Source organism: Lipophrys pholis, assembly GCF_963383615.2.
Source record: "Lipophrys pholis genome assembly, chromosome: 1".
NCBI lineage: Eukaryota > Metazoa > Chordata > Actinopteri > Blenniiformes > Blenniidae > Lipophrys > Lipophrys pholis.
The window spans coordinates 26,440,710-26,467,265 of record NC_137635.1 but is presented as its reverse complement, the minus strand read 5'-3'; the positions used below and the strand labels follow the sequence as shown (position 1 = coordinate 26,467,265).

The 26,556-nt window shown below is 48.2% G+C and overlaps 1 protein-coding gene across 1 annotated transcript in view; it reads right to left on the bottom strand.

The window, feature by feature from the left end:
• The window catches only part of LOC308119559 (potassium/sodium hyperpolarization-activated cyclic nucleotide-gated channel 2), a gene marked incomplete at both ends in the record, with an annotated part of 79,919 nt that overhangs the window by 41,260 nt on the left and 12,103 nt on the right, over positions 1 to 26,556 (bottom strand). The window contains one exon of the mRNA XM_080479639.1: positions 9,662 to 9,823. Within this exon, the coding sequence (XP_080335765.1) occupies positions 9,662 to 9,823 (162 nt within the window). The remainder of the gene's footprint in view (positions 1 to 9,661; positions 9,824 to 26,556) is intronic.

The window sequence follows — 26,556 nt, the reverse complement described above, 5'->3', positions numbered from 1 at the left end:
ACTGAGTGAGCGAGTGAACATCTTCAGGTGAAAGATGTTCTGAACAGGCTGGGCTCTGTGCTACCTGAGGCTAACGCCGCCGGACCTGGACGCTCAGGTGAAACATCCGTCCTGTGATGCTGTGACTCTGACCTGCATAACCACAGATTGACCCTGACCCAAACCCTAACCCTGAACCTCAAACCCTCTAACCCTGACCCGGACCCTGACCCGCACCCTGAATCAAACCCTGACACAAACCCTCTAATCCAGACCCGAACCCTGACCCGAACCCTGACCCAGAACCATCTAATCTGGACCCAAATCCTCTTATCAGGACCTGGACCCTGAAACGAACCCTCTAATCCAGACCCGAACCCTCTAATCCTGACCCAAACCCTCTAATCTGGACCCGAACCCTGAAACGAACCCTTTAATCCGGACCCGAATCCTGACCCGAACCATCTAATCCGGACCAGAACCCTCTAATCTTGACCCATACCCTCTAATCCGGAACCAAACCCTGAAACAAACCCTTTAATCCTGGCCCGAACCCTGACCCGAAGCTGGACCCAAACCCTCTAACTCTAACCCTAATCTTGACCCATTCACTTGAACAGACTAGTTAGAATCACTCAACGCAGACACAAACTATTGGACTGTTTTGAATAGACTCTGTGTCATAGTTCATGTTTGTTCTGGTGTTTTCTGTCTCTGGGTTCAGGCTTCGTGGTTTCCCCTCCCGGTGTGTGTTTGCTGTTCTCCACAGTGATGTGTTTCACCTGTCTGAGTGTGTGATCGGCTGCACCTGGTGTTTTTAGGATATAAGGGACTTGGCTTTAGAGCTCTGGTTGTTTGATGGTCTGTGTTTCTGTGTTCGTGCTCCAAAGTGTCCACTACGTCCCTGTGATACTACGTCCATGTGTCACTACGTCCCTGTATCACTACGTCTCTGTGTTACTACGTCCATGTGTCACTACGTCCCTGTATCACTACGTCTCTGTGTCACTATGTCCATGTGTCACTACATCCCAGTGTCACTACGTCCCAGTGTCACTACGTCCCAGTGTCACTACGTCCCAGTGTCACTACGTCTTTGTGTCACTACGTCCATGTGTCACTACGTCCCTGTGTTACTACGTCCCTGTGTTACTAATATCCCTGTGTCACTAAGTCCCTGTTACTACATCCCTGTGATACCACATCCATGTGTCACTCCATCCCTGTGATACTACGTCCATGTTTTACTACATCCCTGTGTCGCTATGTCCCTGTGTTACGAGGTCCCTGTGTCACTACATCCCTGTGTGACTACGTCCCTTTTTTAGTACGTCCCTGTGTAACTACGTTCCTGTGTCAATACGTCGCTGTGTTACCACGTCCCTGAGTCACTATGTCCCTGTGTCACTACATTCCTGAGCGACTATGTCCCTGGGTTACTATGTCCCTGTGTTATTACATCCCTGTGTCACTACATCGTTATGTCACTACATCCCTATGTCACTACGTCCCTGTGTTAGTATATCCCTGTGTCACGACGTCCCTGTGTCAGTAAGTTCCTGTGTTACGAGGTCCATGTGTTACTATATCCCTGTGTCACTACGACCCTGTGTTACGACGTGCCTGTGTCACTCCGTCCATGTGTTACTACATCCCTGTTTGACTACATCCCTATGTCACTACGTCTCTGTGTCACTCCATCCCTGTGATACTAAGTCCCTGTGTTACTACATCCCTGTGTCACTATGTTCCTGTGTCACTCCATCCCTGTGATACTATGTCCATGTCTTAATACATCCCTGTGATACTACATTCATGTGACACTCCATCCCTGTGATACCACGTCCATGTGTCACTCCATCCCTGTGATACTACGTCCATGTTTTACTACATCCCTGTGTCACTACGTCCCTGTGATACAATGTCCATGTGTCACTACATCCCTGTGATACTACAGCCCTGTGTCACTACGTCCCTGTGAAACTACGTCCCTGTGTCACTATGTCCCTGTGATACTACAGCCCTGTGTCACTAAGTCCCTGTGAAACTGCGTCCCTGTGTCAGTACGTCCCTGTGTTACTATGCCCCTATGTCACTACGTCCCTGTGTCATTACATCCCTGTGTCACTACATCAATGTATTACTACGTCCCTGTGTCACTACATCAGTGTTACGACGTCACAGTCTCACTACGTCCCTCTGTTACTAACTCCCTGTGTCACTCTGTCCCTGTGATACTACGTCCCTGTTATACTGCGTCCATGTCTCACTACATCCCTGTGATACTACGTCCATGTTTCACTATGCCCATGTGATACTATGTCCATGTGTCACTACGTCCCTGTGATACAACATCCATGTGTCACTACATCCCTGTGATACTACAGCCCTGTGTCACTACGTCCGTGTAAAACTACGTCCCTGTGTTACTACTTCCCTGTGTGACTACGTCCCTGTGTTACTACGCCCCTATGTCACTACGTCCCTGTGTTACTACGCCCCTATGTCACTACGTCCCTGTGTCACTACATCCCTGTATTACTACATCCCTGAGATACTACATCCATGTGTCACTACTTCCCTGTGTCACTATATCAGTGTAACGACGTCCATGTGTCACTACGTCCCTCTGTTACTATGTCCCTTTGTCACTACGTCCCTGTGTCAATATGTCCCTGTGATACTACGTCCCTGTTATACTACGTCCACGTGCCACTATGTCCTTGTGATACTATGTCCCTGTGTCACTACGTCTCTGTGATACTATGTCCATGTGTCACTATGTGCCTGTGTTACTACATCATTATGCCACTACATCCCTATGTCACTATGTCCCTGTGTCACTACGTCCCTGTGTCGCTACATCCCTGTGTTAGTATATCCCTGTGTTACGACGTCCCTGTGTCAGTAAGTTCCTGTGTTACGAGGTCCATGTGTTACTATATCCCTGTGTCACTACGACCCTGTGTTACGACGTGCCTGTGTCACTCCGTCCATGTGTTACTACATCCCTGTTTGACTACATCCCTATGTCACTACGTCTCTGTGTCACTCCATCCCTGTGATACTAAGTCCCTGTGTTACTACATCCCTGTGTCACTATGTTCCTGTGTCACTCCATCCCTGTGATACTATGTCCATGTCTTAATACATCCCTGTGATACTACATTCATGTGACACTCCATCCCTGTGATACCACGTCCATGTGTCACTCCATCCCTGTGATACTACGTCCATGTTTTACTACATCCCTGTGTCACTACGTCCCTGTGATACAATGTCCATGTGTCACTACATCCCTGTGATACTACAGCCCTGTGTCACTACGTCCCTGTGAAACTACGTCCCTGTGTCACTATGTCCCTGTGATACTACAGCCCTGTGTCACTAAGTCCCTGTGAAACTGCGTCCCTGTGTCAGTACGTCCCTGTGTTACTATGCCCCTATGTCACTACGTCCCTGTGTCATTACATCCCTGTGTCACTACATCAATGTATTACTACGTCCCTGTGTCACTACATCAGTGTTACGACGTCACAGTCTCACTACGTCCCTCTGTTACTAACTCCCTGTGTCACTCTGTCCCTGTGATACTACGTCCCTGTTATACTGCGTCCATGTCTCACTACATCCCTGTGATACTACGTCCATGTTTCACTATGCCCATGTGATACTATGTCCATGTGTCACTACGTCCCTGTGATACAACATCCATGTGTCACTACATCCCTGTGATACTACAGCCCTGTGTCACTACGTCCGTGTAAAACTACGTCCCTGTGTTACTACTTCCCTGTGTGACTACGTCCCTGTGTTACTACGCCCCTATGTCACTACGTCCCTGTGTTACTACGCCCCTATGTCACTACGTCCCTGTGTCACTACATCCCTGTATTACTACATCCCTGAGATACTACATCCATGTGTCACTACTTCCCTGTGTCACTATATCAGTGTAACGACGTCCATGTGTCACTACGTCCCTCTGTTACTATGTCCCTTTGTCACTACGTCCCTGTGTCAATATGTCCCTGTGATACTACGTCCCTGTTATACTACGTCCATGTGCCACTATGTCCTTGTGATACTATGTCCCTGTGTCACTACGTCTCTGTGATACTATGTCCATGTGTCACTATGTGCCTGTGTTACTACATCATTATGGCACTACATCCCTATGTCACTATGTCCCTGTGTCACTACGTCCCTGTGTCGCTACATCCCTGTGTTAGTATATCCCTGTGTTACGACGTCCCTGTGTCAGTAAGTTCCTGTGTTACGAGGTCCATGTGTTACTATATCCCTGTGTCACTACGACCCTGTGTTACGACGTGCCTGTGTCACTCCGTCCATGTGTTACTACATCCCTGTTTGACTACATCCCTATGTCACTACGTCTCTGTGTCACTCCATCCCTGTGATACTAAGTCCCTGTGTTACTACATCCCTGTGTCACTATGTTCCTGTGTCACTCCATCCCTGTGATACTATGTCCATGTCTTAATACATCCCTGTGATACTACATTCATGTGACACTCCATCCCTGTGATACCACGTCCATGTGTCACTCCATCCCTGTGATACTACGTCCATGTTTTACTACATCCCTGTGTCACTACGTCCCTGTGATACAATGTCCATGTGTCACTACATCCCTGTGATACTACAGCCCTGTGTCACTACGTCCCTGTGAAACTACGTCCCTGTGTCACTATGTCCCTGTGATACTACAGCCCTGTGTCACTAAGTCCCTGTGAAACTGCGTCCCTGTGTCAGTACGTCCCTGTGTTACTATGCCCCTATGTCACTACGTCCCTGTGTCATTACATCCCTGTGTCACTACATCAATGTATTACTACGTCCCTGTGTCACTACATCAGTGTTACGACGTCACAGTCTCACTACGTCCCTCTGTTACTAACTCCCTGTGTCACTCTGTCCCTGTGATACTACGTCCCTGTTATACTGCGTCCATGTCTCACTACATCCCTGTGATACTACGTCCATGTTTCACTATGCCCATGTGATACTATGTCCATGTGTCACTACGTCCCTGTGATACAACATCCATGTGTCACTACATCCCTGTGATACTACAGCCCTGTGTCACTACGTCCGTGTAAAACTACGTCCCTGTGTTACTACTTCCCTGTGTGACTACGTCCCTGTGTTACTACGCCCCTATGTCACTACGTCCCTGTGTTACTACGCCCCTATGTCACTACGTCCCTGTGTCACTACATCCCTGTATTACTACATCCCTGAGATACTACATCCATGTGTCACTACTTCCCTGTGTCACTATATCAGTGTAACGACGTCCATGTGTCACTACGTCCCTCTGTTACTATGTCCCTTTGTCACTACGTCCCTGTGTCAATATGTCCCTGTGATACTACGTCCCTGTTATACTACGTCCACGTGCCACTATGTCCTTGTGATACTATGTCCCTGTGTCACTACGTCTCTGTGATACTATGTCCATGTGTCACTATGTGCCTGTGTTACTACATCATTATGCCACTACATCCCTATGTCACTATGTCCCTGTGTCACTACGTCCCTGTGTCGCTACATCCCTGTGTTAGTATATCCCTGTGTTACGACGTCCCTGTGTCAGTAAGTTCCTGTGTTACGAGGTCCATGTGTTACTATATCCCTGTGTCACTACGACCCTGTGTTACGACATGCCTGTGTCACTCCGTCCTTGTATCACTACATCCCTGTGTTACTACTTCCCTGTGTGACCACGTCCCTGTGTTACTATGCCCCTATGTCACTACGTCCCTGTATTACTACATCCCTGAGATACTACATCCATGTGTCACTACGTCCCTGTGTCACTATATCAGTGTTACGACGTCCAAGTGTCACTATGTCCCTGTGTCAATATGTCCCTGTTATACTACGTCCCTGTTATCCTACGTCCATGTGTCACTATGTCCTTGTGATACTATGTCCCTGTGTCACTACGTCTCTGTGATACTGCGTCCCAGTGTCACTGCGTCCCTGTGACACTACGTCCATGTGTCACTATGTCCCTGTGTACTACGTCCATGTGTCACTACGTCCCTGTTATACTACACCCCTGTTTCAATATGTCCCCGTGTTACTACGTCCCTGTGTTACTCCGTCCCAGTGTCACAATGTTCCAGTGTAACTACGTCTCTGTGTTACTACGTCCCTGTTTGACTACATCCCTGTGTCACTACGTCCCTGTGTTACTACATTCCTGTGTGACTACGTCCCTGTGATACTACATTCCTGTGTCACTATGTCCATGTGTTACTACATCCCTGTGTCACTACGTCCCTGAATTACTCCGTCTCTTTGTCACTCCGTCCCTGTGTCAATATGTCCTTGTGATACTACGTGCCTGTTATACTACGTCCATGTGTCACTATGTCCTTGTGATACTACGTCCCGGTGTCACTGCGTCCCTGTGAAACTACGTCCCTGTGTCACTATGTCCCTGTGTTACTACGTCTCTGTGTCACTATGTACCTGTGTTACTACACCCCTGTTTCACTATGTCCCTGTGTCACTATGTCCCTCTGTTACTATGTCTCTTTGTCACTACGTCCATGTGTCACTACATCCCTGTGATACTACGTCCATTTGTTACGACGCCCCTGTGATACTACGTCCATATGTCATTACATCCCTGTGTTACTAGATCCCTGTGTCACTATGTCCCTGTGTTACTACATCCCTGTGTCACTACGTCCCTGTGTTAGTATGTCCCTGTGTCTCTATGTCCCTGTGTTACTCTGTCTCTTTGTCACTCAGTCCCTGTGTCAATATGTCCCTGTGATACTACATGCCTGTGATACTACGTGCCTGTTATACTACGTCTATGTGTCACTATGTCCTTGTGATACTAAGTCCCTGTGTCACTACGTCTCTGTGATATTGCGTCCCGGTGTCACTGCGTCCTTGTGACACTACGTCCATGTGTCACTACGTCCCTATGTACTACGTCCATGTGTCACTACGTCCCTGTGTTACTACACCCGTTTCACTATGTACCTGTGTTACTACGTCCCTGTGTTAATCCGTCCCAGTATCACAATGTCCTAATGTAACTACGTCCCTGTGTTGCTACTTCCCTGTTTGACTACATCCCTGTGTCACTACGTCCCTGTGTTACTACATCCCTGTGTCACTACGTCCCTGTGTTACTACATCCCTGTGTCACTACGTCCCTGTGATACTACATTCCTGTGTCAGTATGTCCCTGTGTTACTACATCCCTGTGTCACTACGTCCCTGTGACACTACGTCCATGTGTCACTATGTCCCTGTGTTACTACATCCCTGTGTTACTACATCCATGTGTGACTACGTCCCTGTGCTAGTACATCCCTGTGTCACTATGTTCCTGTGTTACTCAAGTCTCTTTGTCACTACGTCCCTGTGTTACTACATCGCTGTGTCACTACATCCCTGTGTCACTACGTCCCTGTGATACTATGTCCATTTGTCACTACGTCCCTGTGATACTATGTCCCTGTATCACTACGTCCCTGTGATATTACATCCATTTGTCTTTACATCCCTGTGTTACTAGATCCCTCTGTCACTATGTCCCTGTGTTAGTAGATCCCTGTGTCACTATGTCCCTGTGTTACTACGTCCCTATGTTACTCCGTCCCAGTGTCACAACGTCCTTGTGTTACTATGTCCCTGTTTGACTACATCCCTGTGTGACTACATCCCTGTGTCACTATGTCCCTGTGTTACTACATCCCTGTGTTACTACATCCATGTGTGACTACGTCCCTGTGCTAGTACATCCCTGTATCACTACGTCCCTGTGATACTACATCCATTTGTCTTTACATCCTCTTGTTACTAGATCCCTCTGTCACTATGTCCCTGTGTTAGTAGATCCCTGTGTCACTATGTCCCTGTGTTACTACGTCCCTATGTTACTCCGTCCCAGTGTCACAACGTCCCAGTGTCACTACGTCCTTGCGTTACTAAGTCCTTGTTTGACTAAATCCCTGCGTGACTACATCCCTGTGTTAATACATCCCTGTGTCACTATGTCCCTGTGTTAATACATCGCTGTGTCACTACATCCCTGTGTCACTACGTCCCTGTGTTACTACATTGCTGTGTCACTACATCCCTGTGATACTATGTCCATGTGTAACTACGTCCCTGTGATACTACGCCCATGTGTCATTACGTCCCTGTGTCACTATGTCCCTGTGTTACTACGCCCCTGTGTCACTGCGTCCCTGTGATACTACGTCCATTTGTCACTACGTCCCTGTGATACTATGTCCCTGTGATACTATGTCCCTGTGATACTACGTCCATATGTCATTACATCCCTGTGTTACTAGATCCCTGTGTCACTATGTCCCTGTGTTACGACGTCTCTGTGTCACTACGTCCATGTGTCACTACGTCCATGTGTCACTACATCCCTGTGATACTTCGTCCATGTGTCACTCCATCCCTGTGATACTATGTTTATGTGTTACTGCATCCCTGTGTCACTACGTCCATGTGTCACTACATCCCTGTGATACTATGTCCATGTGTCACTCCGTCCGTGTGTCACTCTCTCACTCTCTCACCGCCAACAGCCACTCATTCTCTCACTGTATTCACCCACTGACCACCACCAACTACTCACTCTCTCACTGTATTCACCCTCTGACCACCATCAACCACTCACTCTCTCACTGTATTCACCCTCTGACCACCACCAACCACTCACTCTCTCACCCTCTGACCACCACCAACCACTCACTCTCTCACTGTATTCACCCTCTGACCACCATCAACCACTCACTCTCTCACCCTCTGACCACCACCAACTGCTCACTTTCTCACTCTCTCACCCTCTGACCACCACCAACCACTCAGTCTCTCACTGCATTCACCGTCAGACCACCACCAACCACTCACTCTCTCACCCTCTGACAACCACCAACCGCTCACTCTCTCACCCTCTGACCACCACCAACCACTCACTCTCTCACCCTCTGACCACCACCAACCACTCCCTCTCTCACTACATTTACCCTCTGACCACCACCAGCCACTCACTCTTTCACTACATTCACCCTCTGACCACCACCAACCACTCCCTCTCTCACTACATTTACCCTCTGACCACCACCAGCCACTCCCTCTCTCACTACATTCACCCTCTGACCACCACCAGCCACTCACTCTCTCACTACATTTACCCTCTGACCACCACCAGCCACTCACTCTTTCACTACATTCACCCTCTGACCACCACCAACCACTCCCTCTCTCACTACATTCACCCTCTGACCACCACCAACCACTCACTCTCTCACTACATTCACCCTCTGACCTCCACCAACCACTATTTTTGAGTTTTTGACAAATAAAGAACTTTTTGGTTCTCCAGTGTGTCAGGCCTCCCTGGAGTCCAGCGCATCCAACCAGCATCCAACCCTCTGGAAAAAAACATGTTTTCACTGTAACGTTACCCAGCTAACCACCGCACTTGAACATTACACGCTCCCCACTGTCTGTACCACACACTCACTCACTCGCTGAGCAGCGAAGCAGCAGAGCAGCTGCTCTGGATGCTGTTGCTGCTCTGCTGCTGCTGCTCTATGTGAAGCTGCTGCTCATAATCATATTCATAACAGATTCCATCCTGGGAGACATGTGCCAACATTCGTACCTCCATCTTGTTGAGGGACACCCAGCAGTCGGAGGGGAAGTCCTGCAGCATGGGAACCAGGAACTGCAGGCAGCCGTCCCAGTGGCACAGCAGCAGCATCATCCCAATCAGGTTGAAGATCCGCATCACAGCGCTGGCCAGATCGTACGTCATGTGGAAGATCTGCAGCCAAACCACACCAGAGAGGAGAACCACACCTTATTCAACACAGAAGATACGTATGGTGGATTCTCATACAATGTGGACTTTTTTAAAATAGCTGTTCAATGTGTATCTTTGTGGGAAACTGACTTCACACCCAGCTTAACAGTCTCCTCCAGAAGAGGCGGAGCCAAATCAGTTTTCATTGATTCTACTGGCACTGGTATTATTAACAGGGTTGGACTAATGGCATTACTAACATCATTACATGTAGCAGTATTATCTGCTGTTTACAATTACCCACAAAACAATGATAATTAAAGCGGGTTCTCGCACACCTATGCAATTTGGAACGTGGTGCATGCTGAGGTTTTGTGCAGGTCAGAGTGTGATGGAATTGTGTGCAAACAATACGACATGAAAGTCGGACACACCCTTTGACAAAAAGTCACCATTTTCACAGTGAGTCAACATCAGCATATTTTACAATCACAACCACATTTAAGGTTAATACGGTCAAGTATTTAATAATAACACATGATGTCACGGAGTTAAGGCAAGGTGTTGGGAGGCTTCCTAAAGGAGTTAAGGAAAGGTGTTAAGAGGCTTCCTAAAGGGTTAAGGAAAGGAGTTAGGAGGCTTCCTAAAGGAGTTAGTGAAAGGTGGTAGGAGGCTTCCTAAAGGAGTTAGTGAAAGGTGTTAGGAGGCTTCCTAGAGGAGTTAAGGAAAGGTGTTAGGAGGCTTCCTCAAGGAGTTAGTGAAAGGTGTTAGGAGGCTTCCTATAGGAGTTAGTGAAAGGTGTTAGGAGGCTTCCTAGAGGAGTTAAGGAAAGGTGTTAGGAGGCTTCCTCAAGGAGTTAGTGAAAGGTGGTAGGAGGCTTCCTAAAGGGTTAAGGAAAGGAGTTAGGAGGCTTCCTAAAGGAGTTAGTGAAAGGTGGTAGGAGGCTTCCTAAAGGAGTTAGTGAAAGGTGTTAGGAGGCTTCCTAGAGGAGTTAAGGAAAGGTGTTAGGAGGCTTCCTCAAGGAGTTAGTGAAAGGTGTTAGGAGGCTTCCTATAGGAGTTAGTGAAAGGTGTTAGGAGGCTTCCTAGAGGAGTTAAGGAAAGGTGTTAGGAGGCTTCCTCAAGGAGTTAGTGAAAGGTGTTAGGAGGCTTCCTATAGGAGTTAGTGAAAGGTGTTAGGAGGCTTCCTAAAGGAGTTAAGGAAAGGTGTCAGGAGGCTTCCTAAAGGAGTTAGTGAAGGGTGTTGGGTGGCTTCCTAAAGGAGTTAGTGAAAGGTGTTAGGAGGCTTCCTAAAGGAGTTAGTGAAGGGTGTTAGGAGGCTTCCTAAAGGAGTTAGGAAAGTCGATCATGTTGTTGTGACAATCAGACAACACTTCCACTAGGTGGCGTAATAATAATCGACGGTGGTGAAGGTCAGTGACGTCTGTCATGTTTAAAAAACTCCAAATGTGATAAAAGCAGTATAAAGGTGGTTCCTCGCACGTTCCTCTGAGGTTCTAACCTCTGATATAAAGTCAAATATCTCAGGTTTGAATGTAAATCAAAGGAAAAGAGGAACTAAAGGGAAACGGCTGCCAGGTGAATAAAGAACCAATCAGAGTGAGAACAGGCTGCACTAAAACTGGACTTCACTGTGTTGGTTCTACAACAACCAGAACATTCCTAGTTGGGATCTGGGTTCTAGATGATTTCAGGTTGTTCTAGGCAGATTATTGCTTTGGTAACTTACATGATCTGCTCCTTTTTCAGTCATCCTGAGTTTCCCTGAAGCTCCGATGAGCAGGTTCCTTTAAATGTTGTCACCGCAAGGAATTGTGGGGGAACATGAGCTGGTCTCCTTTGAGTCAGTGAGTCAGAGAATCGACTGTTTTCATTTCCACACTAGCCCAAAAGTCCGACATTTACACATGTGCACTATTTCCACAAACCTGCTCATCGTACAATTGACAGATGTTAGTGTGGAACCACAACATTGTGTGAGCTCGAGCACCCACAAGGGGAGCCCATCAAAAATAAGAGAATAAACAAAACCGCGTCTTCAAAATGAACTAAACATGAAGACTGAAATGTTGAAAACACTCACCAGGACTCGCTCCCCAGTGGGAGAATGGAGTCAACTTCTTTATTCTTCCCACCGATTGACTGACATATCACACATTTCACCCACAGTGACACCCGCAGTGTCTGTCCCACTTCCTCATCTAATCCTGAACACGTCACCTGGCAGCACGGTGAAAGCTTCATCTATTCGACACACCATCAGTGATGGAACCTGGGGTCATTGGGTGTTTCTGGTCTTTCAACATCAGACACCGTCGCCCAGTCAACGCCACCGAGGCTGATCAGATGTGTCTGATGGTCTTTCTCTTTGCCTCTGGTGAGGTCCAGCAGCGTGAGGCATCCTGCCTCCAGAGGTTCTCCAGCCGGGCCTCCTGCACTCATCCACCTGCTCCCGGTACTGAGCCAGACTCCGCCTGTGGCTGTACGTTGGGTTTCTCTCTAGCTCTGTGGAACAAGATGATCTTTGGCTTGTGGTGGCCCTGGGTGCTTTTAAAGTCCAGCAGTTGCGTCGCCACATCAATCAGCAGTAAGAAGCAAGTATTTTGGCTGCTAAAAGCAGTTTAAGTAGCAGCAGCTCCATTTCAGTGCAGTTTCAGACAAGGAGCCTCCAGCCGTCATTGTGACGGTTCATTTTCCAAAAAAACTGGCAAAACAATAGTGCACAGTTTGCTCAAAGCTGTCTAACATACATGTACAGTAGAACCTCTGTTAAAACACCTTAATGAGCGGCCAGCCTCCTGCAGCACGGTGCTGCCCTGGAGTTTCACAGGCCCGCGGACCAGAACCGGCCCCTCAAGGCTCCAATCCACCAAACCACCAAGCAAGTTGCTATACGGGATCTATAGGAGGGCTTTTATTTTTTTTACATTTTTCTGTATTTTGCACCAGAATGAGTCCCCCGGCTAGCTCAGTTGGTAGAGCATGAGACTCACAATTTCAGGGGTAGTGGGTTCGTGTCCCACGCCGGGCACCACCTTCCCGTGGGCTCACCACCTGCAGGAAGGTTCTTAATCGGTGCAATGTGATCTGGGTAACAGTGCTCAGACTGTAACCCCTGGAAACGGATAAGCGGAAGAAAATGAATGAATGAATGAATGCACCAGAATGTTTTATTAAAATTGACTTTATGTAGAGATTGTAATAATTTTCAGAAGTAATTGTTTGATCTTGCCAGAATTCTAGACAGTTTCATCACATACACTGTGTACTACCACAACAAAGAACAATTTTCAAATGTAAATTCAAAGATTATTATAGCAATATTTTACCAGTCCAGCCACTCGAGATGAAACTGGGCTGGATGTGGCTCGCCAACTGAAATTTCATTTCGTATTTATTTTGTATACCTTTTTGAATATATTATATTAATGTATATATATATTGCGTACATCTTTATATTGGTTCAGTTATGTGCTTTTCAATATGTTTCTTCCAAAACATATTATTTGGTGTTTGATTCATTCAATATCAACTTGTCCTACAATTTACACATGTCACATTGTAGTATTTATTAGTCCACAATGTAGTGTTTACTTGTCAACAATGCATTAGAATACACCATTTAAGATCTATTTTTTTCAAACATTTTAGGGTGTTGGGGGGTCGAAACCTATTCTTTTTGCTCCATTTATTTGTTTTTATTTTCTATTTACTCTTTGTCAATTCAGTATTTGTCATATTTTGAATAGCCTTCCATTATCATGATTATACTCTATTATATTTATCAGATATTATACCTTATATTATTTTTTATTATTTTTATTTATTTATTCTTATTCAACAAATAGATAACCTTAATTTAACAGTGCTAACATGTTTAAATGAATTGATTAGTAAATAAATATATGTGTTGTAACTGTGTAACGGTACAGTACAAATAAACTCAAATGTTTAGAAACTTTTCAGTTATTTCTTCCTTTTAATAATACTAATTGGTGTAGTGTTATATATCATTGAAAATCCTGATTAGTCACCTTTGCAATGAGGTATAACGGAATGTTGTAATAATCATGCTTTTGTAGAATGAGCAACACAGCAAAAAGTATAGGTAGTCCCTTAAATCCCCTGCAATTTCTTCTGTTGGTGTTCACTCTTTATTTCAGCTTCAAGTGCCAGCAGGTGTGTGTCAGTGACAGGTGTGTCAGTCTCAGGTGTGCCAGTCTCAGGTGTGTGTCAGTCTCAGGTGTGCCAGTCTCAGGTGTGTGTCAGTTTCAAGTGTGTGTCAGTCTCAGGTGTGCCAGTCTCAGGTGTGTGTCAGTTTCAAGTGTGTGCCAGTCTCAGGTGTGCCAGTGACAGGTGTGTCAGTCTCAGGTGTGTCAGTGACAGGTGTGCCAGTGACAGGTGTGTGCCAGTCTCAGGTGTGTCAGTGACAGGTGTGTGCCAGTCTCAGGTGTGTCAGTGACAGGTGTGTCAGTCTCAGGTGTGTGTCAGTTTCAGGTGTGTGTCAGTTTCAGGTGTGTGTCAGTCTCAGGTGTGCCAGTCTCAGTTGTGCCAGTCTCAGGTGTGCCAGTCTCAGGTGTGTGTCAGTTTCAGGTGTGTGTCAGTCTCAGGTGTGCCAGTCTCAGTTGTGCCAGTCTCAGGTGTGCCAGTCACAGGTGTGTGTCAGTTTCAGGTGTGTGTCAGTCTCAGGTGTGTGTCAGTCTCAGGTGTGTCAGTCTCAAGTGTGTCAGTCACAGGTGTGTGTCAGTTTCAGGTGTGTGTCAGTTTCAGGTGTGTGTCAGTCTCAGCTGTGTCAGTCTCAGGTGTGTGTCTGGCACCTGATTAGCAACTCATTGACAGCACTTGTGTTCATGGGTCCTGTAACTTCATTGAGTTCGTGTTCCTCCTCCTTGGCTCTTCGAGGATCAGGCCTCTGCAGCAGGGCAACAGGAAGCAGGTGTTACGGTTCTCAGAGTGGCAGCATTATCTGGTGTCATCCTGGTACCTGGTCCAAACGCAGGACCAAGTTCCTTGAGACTGGTGGAGTCACAGGGTACGTCCAAATTGTCCCTCCTGTCTCCTTCTCTATCCACTCCTCCTTCACCCCGGAAGTGTTTATTGTGGCGACCATGATAAGAACTGTCTGAATTCTCAATAAGCAAATTAAAGGAGGCTCGTTGCTTCTTTTAGAACCTCCTTTAGCCTAAGAACCACTGATGCTTCCTTTAGAATCTCTTTTAGCTTAGGAACCACTGATGCTTCCTTTAGAACCTCTTTTGGCCTAGGAACCACTGATGCTTCCTTTAGAACCTCCTTTAGCCTAGGAACCATTGATGCCTCCTTTGGAACCTCCTTTAGCCTAGGAACCACTGATGCTTCCTTTAGAACCTCCTTTAGCCTAGGAACCATTGATGCCTCCTTTGGAACCTCCTTTAGCCTAGGAACCACTGATGCTTCCTTTACCAAAAGAGAACAGCTCATGTTCCCCCACAATTCCTTACAGCGACATTTAATGGAACCCGCTCATCGGAGCGTTCAGGGAAACTCAGATGAACTTTTAATAGTCCATTTTCAGAAACTTGTAGTTCTTTCCCCACCATGGCAGACGTCACTAACTAGAGCCGCCGTCGCTTTATTATGATGTCACTCAGTGAAAGTGCAACTGCCACACCACCGTGATCACCTTTACTAACTCCTTTAGGAAGCCTCCTAACACCTTTCCTTAACTCCTTTAGGAAGCCTCCTAACACCTTTACTAACTCCTTTAGGAAGCCTCCTAACACCTTTCCTTAACTCCTTTAGGAAGCCTCCTAACACCTTTACTAACTCCTTTAGGAAGCCTCCTAACTCCTTTCCTTAACCCTTTAGGAAGCCTCCTAACACCTTTCACTAACTCCTTTAGGAAGTCTCCTAACACTTTTCACGAACTCCTTTAGGAAGCCTCCTAACTCCTTTCCTTAACCCTTTAGGAAGCCTCCTAACACCTTTCACTAACTCCTTTAGGAAGTCTCCTAACACTTTTCACTAACTCCTTTAGGAAGCCTCCTAACACCTTTCCTAACTCCTTTAGGAAGCCTCCAAACACCTTTCCTTAACTCCTTTAGGAAGTCTCCTAACACTTTTCACTAACTCCTTTAGGAAGCCTCCTTACACCTTTCCTAACTCCTTTAGGAAGCCTCCAAACACCTTTCCTTAACTCCTTTAGGAAGCCTCCTAACACCTTTCACTAACACCTTTCCTTAACCCTTTAGGAAGCCTCCTAATACCTTTCACTAACTCCTTTAGGAAGCCTCCTAACACCTTTCCTAACTCCTTCAGGAAGCCTCCTAACTCCTTTCCTTAACCCTTTAGGAAGCCTCCTAACACCTTTCACTAACTCCTTCAGCAAGCCTCCTCACACCTTTCCTAACTCCTTCAGGAAGCCTCCTAACACCTTTCACTAACTCCTTCAGGAAGCCTCCTAACACCTTTCCTAACTCCTTCAGGAAGCCTCCTAACACCTTACCTTAACCCTGTGATGTCATCCATGGTTTAAGGTAAAGTCTATAGATTAGGAGATAGGATGGACTTTTCGGATGTACCCAAAGACAGACGATAAAGTGGGTGGAGTCAAAGACAGACTGAGAAGTGGGCGTCCTAGAAGACAACACCCCGAGAAGACTGGTTCCTCCAATATGCTTCACTGAGGAACCGGGGGCTTTCTTCCAGAGGTTGACAGGCAAGATTTGCATAACAGCACCACAGACAGAATGTGATCAGACAGTGAGGAACCGTCTTCCAGGAAGACTGCCATGACTGGTCTTCACCGTCTGGCCCATGTGCGCTGGTGTTGACAGCACCGACAGTGGAACCACAGAATGTGGAGCCGTCATGTTTAGTAATGAATCAAGGTTCGGCTTGAGGAACCTGGATGGCAGGATCACAGTGTGGAGATCTCACACCTTCTATTTTATTTAAGATTGTTATATTTTACACAGAAATACTAACTTAAATCAACTTTTTTACAAACGAGACAGATATTTTGGTATTAGCGGTTTCCAGTTTATCTGGTGGTGCCCCAATTTATTATTAATACATAAATAACAAATTTATTCAAATTAATAATTTTTCATTAATAAATTATTTTTTACAATTGATTAACTTTTAAGTAATTACTCAATTACTTTAGGAGTTGTTAATGAGTAAATTACCTTTTACTTCCATTAATAATTAAAATGTTTCATAAATTACTTCCAGTGATTTATTACTTTCAGTAATCTATTAGTTACAGTAATTTATCGCTAATAACCAACCATAAATCCCAACACCACAGTCCCGAGAGATGGAGCACCAGAGCTTCGTTTAACACAACTAATTTGATAAGACATCTAAAAAGTAAACATGCGGTGGAGTACGCTCAGCAAAGACCATCATCCATGGACAAAAGATTACGTAATGGCCCCCCTCCTCCCCCCACCGCGGTCCACTACGTCACCTAATAACCACAACAATCAGGGACTAGAAGCTCTGGTCGAGCTGCAGAAGCTAGAAGCAGGCGGAGCGGGGCCATAGACCTATAAAACTAGAGTTATATAGTGGTTTATAGGCAGAAGTCTACTTCTAAATTTCTATGTGGTCTGTCTTCTTCTGTGTTTTTGTTGTGTTTGGTGAGTCACAGCGCCCCCAAAGGCCTGGCATGTGTACTACATGCCCTGAAGCCTCGTGTTGAGCCGTGTTCATAGTGAGGTGTGGACGGAAGTACCTGAGGCAGCTCTGTATGCAGTCGTGTGTCATTGTCATCATCTTCCTGATATATGTGTTGCTTTAATTGATGGTTGAGATGAGGACAGGATTGTGTCTTCTAAAGGAGGACATGCCAGTGAAAGGACAGGATTGTGTCTTCTAAAGGAGGACATGCCAGTGAAAGGACAGGATTGTGTCTTCTAAAGGAGGACATGCCAGAGAAAGGACAGGATTGTGTCTTCTAAAGGAGGACATGCCAGTGAAAGGACAGGATTGTGTCTTCTAAAGGAGGACATGCCAGTGAAAGGACAGGATTGTGTCTTCTAAAGGAGGACATGCCAGAGAAAGGACAGGATTGTGTCTTCTAAAGGAGGACATGCCAGTGAAAGGACAGGATTGTGTCTTATAAAGGAGGACATGCCAGAGAAAGGACAGGATTGTGTCCTCTAAAGGAGGACATGCCAGTGAAAGGACAGGATTGTGTCTTCTAAAGGAGGACATGCCAGTGAAAGGACAGGATTGTGTCCTCTAAAGGAGGACATGCCAGAGAAAGGACAGGATTGTGTCCTCTAAAGGAGGACATGCCAGTGAAAGGACAGGATTGTGTCCTCTAAAGGAGGACATGCCAGAGAAAGGACAGGATTGTTTCTTCTAAAGGAAGACATGCCAGTGAAAGGACAGGATTGTGTCTTCTAAAGGAGGACATGCCAGAGAAAGGACAGGAGCAGCTTTACTAGAGACTCAACACCACATCAACATCAGCAGCTTTTCTTTGTTGCTCTTCTTTTTCTGAGCGCTACTTTGTGAAACTAACGAACTCTGATGATTAATATTCTGATTACATTTCCATGTTGCTTTGCAGGAAAGGTATCATTAAAAAAATGTATGTTTTACTTTATCATGCATTTTAATCTGTTGTTGTTGTTTACATGCACTCAGAGGTTATTTGTGAAATGCAAATCCTTTTTCTTTACTTTCAGAAGCGTCACTTTGAAGGATTTGGGGAAGGATTGTATGTTTTTCTTACTGCGAGCCGTTAAGTTTGTTGAACTAAAATTGGAATTATATTAAATTGAGCTCCAACAAAATGTAATTGTTATCTATGAATGACTTTCGTTGTTTCTTTCCAAGGTTGTACTTTGACTTTCTCTTCTTAAGACAAAAATGTGATCAAAAACTTCCTGTGTATTCTGTGTCCTGAGGTTTATACTAGGAAATACTCCTGACAACTTTGTAGATAAATATCAGAGTGAAGTATAAAATAAAGTTCTGCCTGACACATTAGCAGGATGAAGAGTTCCTCAGTCTGCAGGATGGGGTTGCCAGGTTCTGTGTCTCAGACCTTGTTGCCAGGTTGAGTCCTTCCTGCCAGCGAGAGGCGACCCTCCGTCCTCTCTGGAGGTTCTGCAGAACCTCATCCGGCTCAGCAGGGAACCACAGAGCAAAGCCAGAACGTGCAACATGGGATTTGAACTAAATATTCATTCTTAATGACAGAATTGCTCTTTCAATAAAGTTAGTTAAAAAAAGGTGGGATTTCTATTTTGTATTTAAATCTTTTTTTCTGTTTTGCGGTTCAATGTTAAGACAAGGTTTGTTCATGAATTCAATGAATCACATTCAATCAACACCTGGGATATGAGATAATGATGGACCTCTTCCTCCTCAGGGACATCAGACTCCATCCAACACTGTCTGACACAGAGGAGCTCGTCCACATCTTCGTCCCCTCAAAGCTGATTACTGCAACACACTCTTCATCAGCATCTCTGATCGTCATCCTCATCTGCTTCCAGAGACTGCAGTACATTCTTATACTTTTCATACTTCAGGATTAACTCTGGTTTTCTCTTATCTAGGTAACTTAAGCATAAAAACTAATCGAGTATAAAAACTGTAGTCCATGATATTTCAAATAACATAACAGTAAAACTTTATTGGTCATTTTTTTCTTTCATTTCAAACAAAAGAAAAAACATGGATTGCAGTAAAAAAGCTCCCGTGTGTGAAAAGGAGTAGAGGTACGCTGAATAAATCCGCGCCCCTCTCCAGTCACTCTATTTGCACCGTGTGTATTTTTATTTATTTATTTATTTTTAATTTAAATGGCAGCAGCTGGATAAACATCTAAATCAACTGGTGGGCGAGATTGAAGTTCACACAGACAGCCTGAAGGGGGCAGCAACGCAATGCACCATTGTTTAATCTCCCTTCAAGCGAAGAAGAAACTCCACTTCTGGCTTTTCCGGCAAATCAAACTTGAAATAAAGAATTACGTCGTATTTTATTTCCTGATTTTTGTTGAAGAAACGCATATCAGGAAACCAGAAACAATCTGATTTCTGTTTTTCATTTTCAATTTTAAAACGAAACACGGGACACGGCTTGTCTCCCGTGTTTCGTTTCCCGATATCAAATCTAAAAAGGAAAATCGGATGGTTTCCGGTTTTTCGTTCTCCGACATCAAAACCAAAATGGAATGGCCGGAAGGGACACGGACCAAAAACTCAGTAGATCAGGTCTCCTGCAACATCAAGGAGACCTATAAAGCCAGAGTCCTACCACACCTGGGTCTGTCCCACCTTCTGTCCCTGGGTCTGACTCCAGCATGTAGACCACGGGTCTGCACATGCAAACCAGCCTCTTGCTCTTCAGAGAGCTCAATGGGGAGTAACTGGGGGGGCAGGGGCCAGTTACGTGGGTGGTTGGGATGCAGGGCTTCTGGGGGTGGGAGGTTGGCTGTCCTCCAACCGGACCCGACCGGGCCTTCATTCTTGCTTTTCTATGGGGAGCTGGTATGGGGCGTGGCGGCTGGGGCCTCAGGCCCCAGGGTATCGCTGCCGGCCTCCCCAGAACCGTTAAAACTACACCCAGTGGGCAAACCTCACGCACGCAGGCACGCAGGCACGCAGGCACGCAGGCACGCAGGCACGCAGGCACACAGGCACACAGGCACACAGGCACACAGGCACACAGGCACACACGCACACACGCACACACGCACACACACACACACACACACTACCATTCCTCATCAGTGAGATGTGCTGCTGTGGTTGCTTGTTTTCTACCATCATTTATTTAACAGTCAGAATCATATACTCTGTATTTGTTGTTGCTACTTGGCTGATTTGTGTACATGCTCGAAAGTTGTCAAAATATCTACACATTTCGTTTAAATTGAACTGGACTGATCGGGGTCTGGACTGATCGAGGTCTGGACTGATCGAGGTCTGGACTGATCATGGTCTGGACTGATCGAGGTCTGGACTGATCATGGTCTGGACTGACCAGGGTCTGGACTGATCGAGGTCTGGACTGACCAGGGTCTGGACTGAGGAGACCTGGATGAGTGTGTAACAGAGACCAGGACCAACCAGAAGTTATGGTTCACCGGTGAACTGAGGGCCCCCTCAGACCACATGAGTCCACGTCCAGATCAGGACCAGCAGGCCTACAAGAGCAGTAGGAGCAACCTGAGGAGGGGCATCAACCAGGCCAAGCACAAACGCCCCCATTCCTCAGCCTGAGGAATGGGGGCATCACCCGAGGTTGACGCCCCATCCCGCAGCCTCCATCACCAGAGGTCAACGCCCCTGTCCCTCAGCTTCCATCACCAGAGGTCAACGCCCCCGTCCCTCAGCTTCCATCACCAGAGGTCAACGCCCCCGTCCCTCAGCCTCCATCACCAGAGGTCAACGCCCCTGTCCCGCAGCCTCCATCACCAGAGGTCAACGCCCCTGTCCCTCAGCTTCCATCACCAGAGGTCAACGCCCCCGTCCCTCAGCCTCCATCACCAGAGGCCCCTATCCCTCAGCCTCCATCACCAGAGGCCCCCATCCCTCAGCCTCCATCACCAGAGGTCAACGCCCCCGTCCCTCAGCCTCCATCACCAGAGGTCGACGCCCCCGTCCCTCAGCCTCCATCACCAGAGGTCGATGCCCCTGTCCCTCAGCCTCCATCACCAGAGGTCGACGCCCCCATCCCTCAGCCTCCATCACCAGAGGCCCCCATCCCTCAGCCTCCATCACCGGAGGTCAACGCCCCCGTCCCTCAGCCTCCATCACCAGAGGTCGACGCCCCCATCCCTCAGTCTCCATCACCAGAGGTCAACGCCCCCGTCCCTCAGCCGCCATCACCAGAGGTCAACGCCCCCGTCCCTCAGCCTCCATCACCAGAGGTCGACGCCCCCATCCCTCAGCCTCCATCACCAGAGGTCGACGCCCCCATCCCTCAGCCTCCATCACCAGAGGTCAACGCCCCCGTCCCTCAGCCTCCATCACCAGAGGTCGACGCCCCCATCCCGCAGCCTCCATCACCAGCGGTTGACGCCCCATCCCTCAGCCTCCATCACCAGAGGTCAACACCCCATCCCTCAGCCTCCATCACCAGAGGTCAACGCCCCCGTCCCTCAGCCTCCATCACCAGAGGTCGACGCCCCCATCCCTCAGCCTCCATCACCAGAGGTCAACGCCCCCGTCCCTCAGCCTCCATCACCAGAGGTCGACGCCCCCATCCCGCAGCCTCCATCACCAGCGGTTGACGCCCCATCCCTCAGCCTCCATCACCAGAGGTCAACACCCCATCCCTCAGCCTCCATCACCAGAGGTCAACGCCCCCGTCCCTCAGCCTCCATCACCAGAGGTCGACGCCCCCATCCCTCAGCCTCCATCACCAGAGGTCAACGCCCCCGTCCCTCAGCCTCCATCACCAGAGGTCAACGCCCCATCCCTCAGCCTCTCTCACCAGAGGTCAACGCCCCATCCCTCAGCCTCCATCACCAGAGGTCAACGCCCCCATCCCTCAGCCTCCATCACCAGAGGTCGACGCCCCCGTCCCTCAGCCTCCATCAAAAGAGGTCAACGCCCCATCCCTCAGCCTCCATCACCAGAGGTCAACGCCCCTGTCCCTCAGCTTCCATCATCAGAGGTCGACGCCCCTGTCCCTCAGCCTCCATCACCAGAGGTCGACGCCCCCATCCCTCAGCCTCCATCACCAGAGGTCAACGCCCCATCCCTCAGCTTCCATCACCAGAGGTCAACGCCCCTGTCCCTCAGCTTCCATCATCAGAGGTCGACGCCCCTGTCCCTCAGCCTCCATCACCAGAGGTCGACGCCCCCATCCCTCAGCCTCCATCACCAGAGGTCAACGCCCCATCCCTCAGCCTCCATCACCAGAGGTCAACGCCCCCGTCCCTCAGCCTCCATCACCAGAGGTCAACGCCCCCATCCCTCAGCCTCCATCACCAGAGGTCAACACCCCCGTCCCTCAGCCGCCATCACCAGAGGACAATGCCCCATCCCTCAGCCTCTCTCACCAGAGGTCAACGCCCCATCCCTCAGCCTCCATCACCAGAGGTCAACGCCCCATCCCTCAGCCTCCATCACCAGAGGTCAACGCCCCCATCCCTCAGCCTCCATCACCAGAGGTCAACGCCCCTGTCCCTCAGCCTCCATCACCAGAGGTCGACGCCCCCATCCCTCAGCCTCCATCACCAGAGGTCAATGCCCCCGTCCCTCAGCCTCCATCACCAGAGGTCAATGCCCCCGTCCCTCAGCCTCCATCACCAGAGGTCGACGCCCCATCCCTCAACTTTTACTGCATGTTGTTCAGGTTTTGTAAAAGCGGATTGAACCTGCTCGTACTGAAACGTAGGGAACAAGTATATTTAAGGGTTAATCTTCTTCTGGAGGTCATGCTGAACTGTGTGTGACCACTAAACTAAAATCAGTTCAATGTCCTGAGTTAAAGTGCGAAATACACCGTGTTTATTATACATGAAGTCACTGAGTTTTAAAATGGTCATATTATGCAAACTTCACTTCCTAAAGTGAAGTACTAATCGAGTACTAATCGTCCCCATACCTGGACTGACGTCCCAGAAGTGAGAACAGTCTGTCCTCTCTCCCCCTGGCTTGTTTCAGCTTTTAAAAAGTGTGTTGCTCCAACCAGCCAATCAGAAATCAAACCCTATATAGTGTCATCGGGGGTTTAGCCAATCCCAATCAAGGTCAGTCCAGTCCAGCTCACACAGACACAGCAGATTCTGAATGCAGCTCCTATGATCCAATATTCAAATGAGGAAAATCAAGGAGGAGCTAGAAACTTAGAATACTGAAGGTTTCTGGATAAAATTACTACGTTAAAGTGTCTGATAATCTGTCAGCATATTGAATATTTTACCCTCTCAGAACAGTTTGCTGTTGCTTGTTTCTAAAAGTGACCATAAACAAAGCCCCTGAAGAGTTTAAAATGCTGTGTTTAATCCTTCAAATACTTCTTTTCAATCAATTATAAAGTCGGCACCATCGAACATTTCATTTATAATGAGTAACATAAATTAATTGTCATTAATCTCTCAGGTCCAGCTGCTGTCATTATGTTGTATTCAGTGTATTTTGGAACATAAGAGCGAAGTGGTATTGAGTCACCACATGTGCTACAGAAGATCAGAGCACTCAGATTAAATCACACAGAAATGGTGGCTCATTGTTCACTTTTTAACACGTTTATCTTTGTTGTTCTTTTGCATCCTGGCGCTGCTGCTTTGTTTTTTCTCTCTTTTCAGAATATTCCATTTATTCCTTGTATGAGATGCAGCCCTGGACTCTGATCCTGCACATTTTACTCATCTGGATGGTGCATCTGTTTAACATGTGCATAAAATATCATGTGAAGGAGGTGGATACGCTCCCTTGGTTTTTCTGCAGCCCAATGGAGTCCAGTGGAGGCTCTGCAGCCCAGTGGAGGCTCTGCAGCCCAGTGGAGTCCAGTGGAGGCTTTGCAGCCCAGTGGGGTCCAGTGGAGGCTTTGGAGCCCAGTGGAGGCTCTGCAGCCCAGTGGAGTCCAGTGGAGGCTTTGCAGTCCAGTGGAGTCCAGTGGAGGCTTTGCAGCCCAATGGAGTCCAGTGGAGGCTCTGCAGCCCAGTGGAGGCTCTGCAGCCCAGTGGAGTCCAGTGGAGGCTTTGCAGCCCAGTGGAGGCTCTGCAGCCCAGTGGAGTCCAGTGGAGGCTCTGCAGCCCAGTGGAGTCCAGTGGAGGCTTTGCAGCCCAGTGGAGTCCAGTGGAGGCTTTGCAGTCCAGTGGAGGCTTTGCAGCCCAATGGAGTTCAGTGGAGGCTTTGCAGCCCAGTGCAGTCCAGTGGAGGCTCTGCAGCCCAGTGGAGTCCAGTGGGGGCTCTGCAACCCAGTGGAGTCCAGTGGAGGCTCTGCAGCCCAGTGCAGTCCAGTGGAGGCTCTGCAGCCCAGTGGAGTCCAGTGGAGGCTCTGCAGTCCAGTGGAGTCCAGTGGAGGCTTTGCAGCCCAGTGGAGTCCAGTAGAGGCTTTGCAGTCCAGTGGAGTCCAGTAGAGGCTCTGCAGCCCAGTGGAGTCCAGTGGAGGCTTTGCAGCCCAGTGGAGTCCAGTGGAGGCTTTGCAGTCCAGTGGAGTCCAGTGGAGGCTCTGCAGCCCAGTGGAGTCCAGTGGAGGCTTTGCAGCCCAGTGGAGGCTCTGCAGCCCAGTGGAGTCCAGTGGAGGCTCTGCAGTCCAGTGGAGGCTCTGCAGCCCAGTGGAGTCCAGTGGAGGCTTTGCAGCCCAGTGGAGTCCAGTGGAGGCTTTACAGCCCAGTGGAGTCCAGTGGAGGCTCTGCAGCCCAGTGGGGTCCAGTGGAGGCTTTGGAGCCCAGTGGAGGCTCTGCAGCCCAGTGGAGTCCAGTGGAGGCTTTGCAGTCCAGTGGAGTCCAGTGGCGGCTCTGCAGCCCAGTGGAGTCCAGTGGAGGCTTTGCAGCCCAGTGGAGGCTCTGCAGCCCAGTGGAGTCCAGTGGAGGCTTTGCAGTCCAGTGGAGTCCAGTGGAGGCTCTGCAGCCCAGTGGAGTCCAGTGGAGGCTTTGCAGCCCAGTGGAGGCTCTGCAGCCCAGTGGAGTCCAGTGGAGGCTTTGCAGTCCAGTGGAGTCCAGTGGAGGCTCTGCAGCCCAGTGGAGGCTCTGCAGCCCAGTGGAGTCCAGTGGAGGATCTGCAGCCCAGTGGAGTCCAGTGGAGGCTCTGCAGTCATTGTGAGTCTGCATGTGACTCATACTTGGCTCTGGGAGAAAGGCAGCAGGAATAAACACGTTTGTAAACATTTAACAAACAGAGCAGTAAAGTATGGGATTTATTCAGTCACAGAGGATAAAGAAACTAAACGATTGTAAATAAAATACAAGTCCAGCTCATGATGGCCACAGTGCTCTCACCTAAACATTCTCCTTCAGATCATGAAGTTTGATTCACAGCAGGAGCACTTCAGACACTGTGTCCACTCACGCGATACACTCCTGCCACCACATCCACTCATCCAGACTCCTGAAGTGACTGACAGGAGCGTCAGCAGCCTGAACAAGTGATAGTCTGCCTGGTCTGACACATCCGTCACTGTCACTCAGGCCGATGATCAATCACCTGACCGGCTTCAGGAAGTCACACTCTGCTGCTGCTTAACAACTTAATCACAGTTTTATTTCAGTCATCATCTGCACTCTGAGCCCATGTGTAGAAATGTCTTCTCATTAGCAGCCTGACATAAGAATCTACTGGGAGCAAAGGAAGAATCAGGTCATTTGTGAGTCAGTGGAGCTGAGAGGAGTGACACTCTGTGACGGCAGTGATGAGGAATGACACTGGACATGAATCACATGTGCTGATCGTTCTAAATGCAGCTTTAACCTTTATGAGGTTTTCACTGTCACTTTTTATCAATCACTAACTGACAAATACAGCAAGTGGTCATTTTCTCCTCAGTCAGGATGGACGATGGAGCAGAGCTCTGCAGACAGCTTCACAAAAGAGTCAGAAAAAACAACAACATGGTGGCGCATCACATAGAGCTGCAGGGGTCACAGAGGGCTGCAGGGGTCACATAGAGCTGCAGGGGTCACAGAGGGCTGCAGGGGTCACATAGAGCTGCAGGGGTCACAGAGGGATGCAGGGGTCACATAGAGCTACAGGGGTCACCTAGAGCTGCAGGGGTCACGGAGGGCTGCAGGGGTCACAGAGGGCTGCAGGGGTCACATAGAGCTGCAGGGGTCACAGAGGGCTGCAGGGG